The sequence below is a fragment of the Durio zibethinus genome, chromosome 23 (assembly GCF_047325235.1).
Source record: "Durio zibethinus cultivar Kanyao isolate XHJ-2024 chromosome 23, ASM4732523v1, whole genome shotgun sequence".
NCBI lineage: Eukaryota > Viridiplantae > Streptophyta > Magnoliopsida > Malvales > Malvaceae > Durio > Durio zibethinus.
Window position 1 is genome coordinate 6367536 of NC_143184.1, and position 9042 is coordinate 6376577.

Consider the following 9042-nt stretch of genomic DNA (forward strand, 5'->3'; position numbering starts at 1 on the left):
CATATTATCAAAATTATATTAAAGTTATTAAAATTTTATCAAATATTTCAAAAAATTTATCATTAGCCATTAAAATAATATTAAAGTTTACCAAAATTTTATCATATATTATTAAAACTTCTAATAAAGATTACCAACTTATATTAAAGGTTATCATGGAGGATAAATAAATAGAGTTTTTGATAAACAAATAGAGTTTTGATAACTGTTTATGAATAGTATTATTTTATTTATATTTATTTATTAAACTTAACTAACGATATTGAATAATATTTTTATGTTTGTTTATTAAACGAACTAAATACGAGTAGATATATATTTGGTTAATTTATATTCGTGAATAAATTTATTTAAAATTGTTTATTTATTATTTGTTTATTATTCATTTGTAATATTAATAATAAAATTCTAATTTTATCTTTTACCATAATTTTATTTTAAAATTCTTTTATATTCGTTTTGATTCATTTATGTTTATTTATGATTTACTTGCTTAAATTCATTTTGTTATATATATATATATTGTTTATGAACAGATTCATTTATTTAAAATATGAGTAGAGATATATTTGATTCATTTATATTCGTAAATAAATTTATTTAAAATTCGTTTAAAAATTATTTATTTATTTATTTATTATTTGTAATATTAATAACAAAATTCTAATTTTATCGTTTAATCTAATTTTATTTTAAAATTCTTTTATATTCGTTTTGATTCATTTATGTTTATTTATGATTTACTTGTTTAAATTAATTTTGTTATATATTTTTTTATTGTCTATATTCGTTTATATATCTTCATAAGCATATTTGTTTAATGTCTATGAATGAGCTCATTTAATTTAATCGAACTGAGTATGAATCAAACGTGAATATCCTACTATTTAATTGAATCAAACTCAAATAAATAAAATAAATTTCTTGCAAAATATGAATCGAGCTTGAATATTTTGAAATAAATAAAAAAATTTATAAATATTTCCTTCATTCGTTCATATTTGATTCGTTTATAACCATAATTATTATAATTAAAATTATATTAAAAATTATCAAAATTAAAATTATATGAAAGATTATAAGAAAATATATCGAAAGTTTCTAAAATTATATTATAAATTATCCAAATTCTATTGAAAATTATCAAAATTATATAAAGGTTGTGATAATTTTATCAAAGGTTGCTAAATGTGTATAAATAATTTCAAAAATTTTATTGTAAGTTACCGGAATAAAGTGTGTAAATAATTACAAAAAATTTATTATAAGTTACCAAAATAGTATTAAAAATTATTAAGATTACCAAAATTTTAACAAAAGTTTATCAAATTTCTAACAAATGTCATTAGAATATATCAAATATTAAAAAATTACATAAAAAATTATTAAAATTATTTTATAGCTTATCAAAATTGTATTAATAATTATCAAAATTATCTAAGGTTATCAACATTCTATAAAATTTATAAAAAATTTATAAATATATCAAAATTATATCATAAATTACTAAAATTATATCAAATTTTATCAAAATTGTATCAAAATTTACCGATTATATTAAAAATTATCAAAATTTTATCAAGTGTTATAAACTTCTACTAAAGATTGCTAAATTTTATATAAGAGATTATAAAATCAAAATATATAAACAAATTATTATAATTTTATAAAAAATTATCAAAATTATATAAAAATTATAAAATTGTATATAAAGTTATCAAAATTTATAAAAGATTAACAGAATTGTGGAATGATTATTACAATTATATATAAATTATCAAAATTATCTTTTAAGTTACCAAGAATATGTTTGTGTAGAAGGTTATAAACGGCATCATTGATAGTCCCATATTCAAAATAAAAAATACCGCCACGGAAAGAATTGAAAAAAAAATTTTTTTGGGATTTTCTAAAACAGAAAAACAGTTTGCAAGTGACGGCAACAAACGGCTCCTAGGTTTGTCGTTTTCGTCGGTGTGTTATACCGACGCGCTTGAAAAAAAGCGCGTAGCAGACACCATCAATTTCACAAAGCAGTTTTTGCTTTGCCGTAGCAACACTACAGCAAAAAAGCACCTCCCCCCACCTGCCCCCTCCCCCACCCCCACTCCCAGTCTCTCTCTCAACTCTCTCAATTTCTACTCTTATTCCAAGGGTGTGTCTCTTTTTCTCATCTCCTCACTCTCCTCGGTAGATCCCCTTTTCCCTTTTCCACTAAAAAAAAAGAAAGGAAAAAAAAAACTCTTTTCTCTGCATTGTTGCGGTAGATCTTTGCCGCGTTTCATGGATCTACAATCCCGCCGAGTCGCATTGTCTATACCTTCTCTCTCCTAGGGTTTTTTCCGTTCCTTTTTTTTTTTTGCCGCTTGGTGGCGGAGCAGTGTAGCTTTAGTTTTGTTTGGTTATAAGGTGTGTTGTTTCGCTCGGAGAATGCGACGGAGAGTTTGGCCGGCGGCGAATGGTCCACCGGAACCTTAGGACTCTTCAGTGGCACTTCGACGAGGCTTGCGTGGTTCGAGTTGGTATCTCTTTCTGACGATGGTTGTTGTGGACTCTGGTTTGGCGAGAGAAGATGACTGCTTTGACTCTGCTCCATTTGCTTCTTGTTTACTTACTCAGCTTTCTCTCATGTTCTTGTTTAGGTATCACTCTTTTTGGATACTTACTCTTTTCTTTAATTATTTATTTTTCATCTGCTTGGTTTCTGAGAAAATAGTAGAAAGGAGAGGAAAGTGGAGTAAAATCCAGTTCGAGTTAGCTTTCAATTTTATTTGGAAATAAAGAAGAAGTCAACATGCTTTGTTAAGCCAAGTAGACTTTGGTTTTGTGCTGATTGGCTCTCTTGTGTCTACTTAATTTTTCAACTATAAAGTTCTCCCATTAGTTTGCTCTCTGACCTTTGCCAAAACCAAGAATGGAGAAAAGAAAACTGTGAAAAAAAATGAAAAGAAGGCTTTGCATTTTGAGTAATTGTTTAGTCTTCTGTTTTCTTTTTCCATATTGTATTTTGAAAAGAATCGGGAATTTGGAAAAAGATGTCTGATAATTGATTAGTAATTTTAGCCCTTTGAGGAATATGCAGTTCCGTGTTAGTTTTCTGCTGGTTTACTGAAAAAGTTGTGGTTGAGTGAGCTGATGTTATGTTTTATTTTTATATGACTTTCAATTTGTCATGGGTGCTCCTTAAAAGGAAGTATGAGCCTTAAATATCTTATGAAAGTACGTTTGTAGCATTTCTTTTGGGTATATCCTTTTTGAGTAAATGCTGGAAATCAGTTACTCTTGGAACTGTTGAAATCATTGTCATAATTATCTATTTTGTTGTAACATACAGTTGTTATGTGATGTATTCAAATTCAGGCACGGACACGTATCACTAGAATGATTACAATAACTATGGTTCATGAAGGAAGATTAACATCACTGCCATTTTATTTTATTTTTATTTTCAGGGTTGCAAATATTCTTGTCTCCTTTACAACCATCGCACCAGTTGTCTGCAATGGAAACAATAGTTGACCATGGTAATGATTTATTTATTTATTTTTAAATGTTAATGCAGTTGAATAAAATTCTTCTTTTGATTTCATCTCCTGTCTAGACTTCAAAGATCTTATTATTTATGGCCAAATAGGTAGAGGTTGATGTAGTATCCATGAAGAATATGTACTGAATATCTTTGAAGAAAAATAATTTTAGAGTAACTTATGTTTTTCTGTGGCCTAAGCTATCACCAATCCATCTCCTGAAAAGCCTTATTGACTATGCCTTAATCCACTGAACTTGCTCTGAGCCATGCTTCTTTGTAATCATTACTTGGAAGTGCAACAAATGACCGAAATATTTAAAGAGGCATTTGATGTCTACTTCTAGTTGATGGATTGGCACATCCCAGCTCAACATTTGTTGTCCTTTTTGACAAGTTTGTAATTTCTGTTATACAGTTGTATATGTTCTTCTGCCCACCAATTGTTTTAGCTAAAAAATGATCTCATAAAGATCTTTGCATATTCTTTTTAGAATAGGAATCCTTACCTGTCTATTCATAAATTGCATGTTAGTTATCAGATGGGCTCTTCTTGTGCATTTTTGCTACCTGTTTCTCTCCTCTCAGTGCCTATAATTGTTAGAAAGCTTAAGTGGAATCTTTTTGCCTAATTCCTGTCTTTCTTAAGTCAATGTTATCAAATTGTATCTTGATCCTCCATTTGGTTGTTTTGATGCATAACCCATTATGATTCATGATGTGCAGAAGACAAAAGAGTACAAGGTCAACTTGTTCATATTTACCTATTTGCTATAGGTGTTTGGGATAGGTTATCGGATGACTTTTAAAGTCATTCTAACTTCTTTTCATTACTGTGCGTTATTGCTCTTGCACATGGATTACTAATAAGGTTGCTCGACTCATAGCAGCTAGGTTTATTTCAATGCGTGTATTATTTTCTCAACCAAGATCATCCCAGGAACATGTTAATCCTTCTTTTGGACCAACCACTGCACCTGCACCTTCTCCTAACCATCGAGGTACTTATTGCAATCCGTTACCAACACCTTGCCACTACATTAATGCTGCTGTATGGCTGAAATCTCTTGCATTGCAGTTCCTGTTGCTCGCCATAGTAGCCATGTGGTGCCCAGACATCATCATGGTGGTCACCATCGTCAGCATCATGTTAAACCTCAAGCAGCTGCTCCATCACCTTCAGAGCTAGGTAACTTGCTATGGGCCTTAAGCAATGTCTAGAGGAGATGACCTGCATAGCCTTGGTTTCTTTTTTGGCCAAAAAAAAAAAGAAGTTATTGTTTAAACTTTAAACTTAATTGAGGGGCCTACAAAACTTTTTTTTAGTCCTGGGGATTATGGAGGGGTTGAATGTGTTCTTTCACTTAATGGAGCATGTTTGAATAATCAATTAGTCAGAAATTGTGTCTACCAGATCACTTGGCATCACTTGCTTGTATTTTTACTTTGTTTAAAATACTTTAAATGCCACTTTTGCTACTTTGTGGTTTTGATTATAAAACTTTGTCAGGTTGCGATCAAATTTGCATGGAGCCACTTACTGCAACCCCTTTTGGTTCACCTTGTGGTTGTGTGTTCCCTATGAAAGTCAAACTTCTTCTAACTGTAGCTCCTTATGCTGTTTTCCCTGTGATGAATGAGCTAGAGATTGAGGTTGCTGCGGGCATATATTTGCAACAAAGTCAAGTGAAAATAATGGGTGCGACTGCAGATACTAAAAATCAAGGGAGAACGTTGGTGGAGATTAACTTGGTTCCACTTGGAGAGAAGTTTGATAATACAACAGCAATACTTACATATGACCGACTTTTGCATAAAAGAGTGTCTCTAAATTCTACTCTTTTTGGAACATATGAGGTGGTATCCATCAGTTATCCAGGTAGGTATCTCTGTTTTTTAAATAACTTAATGCCATACTATTTTGTTTTATTGTCATGGTTATGATTTGAAAAACATTTTATCAGGAATTCCTGCTTCACCACCATATGGTTTGGGGAGTGGTCCAACTGGAAGTGCTGGAGATCTCCCAATCACAGCTAATTTTGTTAACAAGAACCAAAAGATGAACATCAGGATCATTGCCATTATTGTTTTATCTGCTTTTGTCCTCTTATTGGTTTTAGCTGGAGCAATCTCAGTCCTTATAAAATGGAGGAAGGTTGGAAGACCATCCAATGCAGTTGGTCCGGCGTTTCCTTTCTCCATAAACAAAAGATCTGGTAGGTTTGCAAGTGAGCTTTATGTTTGATATTTAGGATATGTTACATGGAATTGGAATGTAATGCGATGCTGGTAACTGGTTTTCACTATTGCTGTTTTGGCACACACACAACCCTCAGCTGACATGTCTTATGTATTTTCAGTTACTGCAACAATTGAATCTTAATGGTTAATTGCTCTTTAAGCTTAAGCAATAGCTCTGAAGTTTGGATATATGCAAAAGTGAACATAAAAGTTATATCGTATTGCTGGAACTTTCTTTTTTTTCTTCCATCCTTTATTGTGCTTGTACATTTGATCTTTATGAGGCACATTTTACAAAGCCTCATGTTTTTACTGTAGTTTATTATATATGTTGGTTAACTTTAATGCAAGGACTTAATCTAGTAATATTTCCTTGTTGTCTGTATGAACTATTCTGATGCCTGTTAAGTTGGAATATATGATGATCTGACTTCATGTTAATGCAGGCATTGGTTCTATCTTGTCAAGCAGTATGGCAAGCTCTGCATCAATGTCACTCATGTCCACCATGGCTTCTTGTACTCTCTCAGTTAAAACTTTTGCATTTGTTGATATTGAGAAGGCGACAGACAAGTTCAGTTCAAAGAGGATTCTTGGTGAAGGGGGATTTGGACGTGTTTACTGTGGTGTTATGGAGGATGGAAGTGAGGTAGCTGTTAAGTTACTTACAAGAGATAATCAGAATGGGGACCGTGAATTTATCGCTGAAGTGGAGATGCTAAGCCGATTGCACCACCGCAATCTTGTGAAACTTGTTGGTGTATGTATTGAAGGACGCATACGCTGCTTGGTGTATGAACTTGTTCCAAATGGAAGTGTGGAATCACACTTGCATGGTATAATTTCCATTTTTTTGTCTGTTTTGTTTATCGGACTGATTGCTTGTTCAATTTAGTATTTTCATTATGTTTAGAAAGCTACACATTAATTTATCATCCTTAAAAAACTAATGGAAAAGGAAAAGAAAGAAAAAGGTACTGTTAATTTCTATGTGGCCAAGATCACCTGATGTTGCAATGCTAATAAGTTTTTATTATGATTCTAGTTTGACTAAAATGGATTGACCTTTAATCTAAGTTTCATTTATATAATCCTTCTATTGATGGTTTAGGTGTTGACAAAAAGAAAGGACCTCTTGATTGGGACACACGGCTGAAGATTGCCCTTGGAGCAGCTAGGGGATTGGCTTATCTTCATGAAGATTCTAATCCTCGAGTGATTCACCGAGATTTTAAGGCTAGTAATGTTTTATTAGAAGATGACTTCACCCCTAAGGTTTCAGATTTTGGTTTAGCAAGGGAAGCAACTGAAGGAAGCGAGCACATTTCTACGCGGGTCATGGGAACTTTTGGGTAATTATTCTTTTATGCAAATAACTAGATTATTATTATATGATAGCATTAAAAATTACCTTGAAAAGTATTACATACTACTACATTTCCTCCAAATTTAATGAACAGCGGGACTAGCTAGTTGTTTATATTAATTAAAAGTTATTCATGCAAATTTTATGGACTGGTCCATGAAACTCTTGATGACATAATGTTAACAACACCTTTTATCTGAATGTCATTTTTGCAGTCATCAATTTCTGAAATCTCCTTCAGTTTTTTACATTTCTTTATTCTACCATATAAATGTCATGTCTCAATCTATCCCTCAAATTAAATATCTCCCAAAGGCCCAAACCCCAATATTGCTATTTCCGTGATCACAACAAAAAATCTTGTAACTTCCATGTCTTGTGAGTGATTTGCTCTTCAAAATATTATTGAAGGTGAAGTTTGTGAATTTGCAGGTATGTTGCTCCCGAATATGCTATGACTGGGCACCTACTTGTTAAGAGTGATGTTTACAGTTTTGGGGTTGTGCTTCTTGAGCTTTTGACTGGAAGAAAACCTGTGGATATGTCCCAACCTCAGGGACAGGAAAATCTAGTAACTTGGGCGCGGCCTTTGCTGACCAGTAGAGATGGCGTAGAACAGTTGGTGGATCCTTCCTTGGCTGGAACATATGACTTTAATGACATGGCTAAGGTGGCAGCCATTGCTTCCATGTGTGTTCACCCAGAGGTGACTCGCAGACCTTTTATGGGTGAAGTTGTTCAGGCTCTGAAACTGATATACAATGACACCGATGAAACTGGTGGGGATAGCTGTAGTCAAAAGGATTCTTCTGCCCCAGAGTATGACTTTAAAGGGGATTTTGTCCCTTCTGATAGTAGTTGGTGGAATGCTGGTGGGGTCACCCCCCGCTTAACTTATGGACAGGCATCTTCTTTTATCACAATGGACTATAGTTCTGGCCCACTTGAAGAGATGGAAAACAGACCGTTTTCATCTTCAAGTTTGATTGGAGGAGGAACATCTTTACCAATTAGACATGGTAACAGATCAGGTCCCTTGAGAACAGTCCGAAGCAAGCCAAGCTTTTATAGATTAAGAGGGAGCATGAGTGAGCACGGGGGACTCCTTCCAAGGCGAATTTGGAGTGATGCCTATTGGGTTTGAGGTTTCTTTTCCCAGCTATTTTTATTTTTTGAATTGTACAGTTCAAAAGGGCCGGGGCATTTGGGTAAGCAGTCAATTGTAGTTTAGCTTTTGGGGATTCTGAAGTTTCCATGTTCGATGAGAAGCAGAGGGCCGACCTTGGCTTCTCATTTTTGAAGCCTTGATTCATTACCGTACAAAAATGAAGATGTAAGTTGAATACTCCCTGTTTTATAAACATTTTATTTACGGTTCTTGAATTTCTTTCTCCGTATTGTTTATGTGCCAAGAAATTGCAAGAAACGACGGACAGTTCCTAAGTAAGCTGTTTGATTTTAACGAAGAGGAAGGAAAGGAGGAAAAACATTATCATAAGCAGCAATCATTTCAATTCCTTTCCCACGTTCAGGCACATGGTGAACGTTACATTGCATGGTCCCCTTTGCATTGTATAACATCTTGTCAGCCACAACTGTGCCGCGGGAATAAAGTGCTGTTAGATAAATTTTAAAAAAATGTTATTAAAAATTTTGAATATAATTATATTGATTGATAATTGTAAATATTTAATTTTAAAAATAAATAGTTTCAGATAAAATAAATAAAATTAACTGAATATGTTTTACATTAAGTGATAAGTAGTTTTTTATATATTATTTTATTTGACATTTTTTTGAAAAATTTTTATTAAGGAGCATTTAATATAAGTTATTAAATATATTAAAAAATTAAACTTTTGAAATATTTTTAATAAATTAAAAAATTTTATATGCTATCATATAA

The 9042-nt window shown here is 32.4% G+C and overlaps 1 protein-coding gene across 3 annotated transcripts; it reads left to right on the forward strand.

Annotated features, from left to right (window-relative positions):
* The first annotated feature begins 2055 nt into the window (after positions 1 to 2055).
* Positions 2056 to 8519, forward strand: LOC111314363 (receptor-like serine/threonine-protein kinase ALE2). 3 transcript variants are annotated; one of them, XM_022915633.2, is made up of 9 exons: positions 2056 to 2642; positions 3453 to 3524; positions 4414 to 4527; positions 4605 to 4715; positions 5037 to 5405; positions 5491 to 5745; positions 6217 to 6606; positions 6882 to 7122; positions 7569 to 8519. In XM_022915633.2, the coding sequence occupies exons 1-9, from the start codon at positions 2573 to 2575 to the stop codon at positions 8278 to 8280; spliced, it is 2334 nt and encodes a 777-aa protein (XP_022771368.2). In that variant the 5' UTR covers positions 2056 to 2572; the 3' UTR covers positions 8281 to 8519. The 3 variants fall into 3 exon arrangements, with proteins under 3 accessions (XP_022771368.2, XP_022771369.2, XP_089608613.1); XM_022915634.2 differs by having other exon boundaries at positions 4417 to 4527; XM_089752487.1 differs by having other exon boundaries at positions 2102 to 2642; positions 4253 to 4527.
* Positions 8520 to 9042: the final 523 nt, after the last annotated feature.

What these genes read in the sequence shown, in the direction of transcription:
- LOC111314363 (XM_022915633.2), top strand. Translation starts at nt 2,573, where the DNA reads ATGACTGCTTTGACTCTGCTCCATTTGCTTCTTGTTTACTTACTCAGC. An exon ending in GGTATCCATCAGTTATCCAG is followed by an intron (nt 5,406 to 5,490) that starts GTAGGTATCTCT and finishes ACATTTTATCAG; the next exon opens with GAATTCCTGCTTCACCACCA. An exon ending in TGTGGAATCACACTTGCATG is followed by an intron (nt 6,607 to 6,881) that starts GTATAATTTCCA and finishes TTGATGGTTTAG; the next exon opens with GTGTTGACAAAAAGAAAGGA.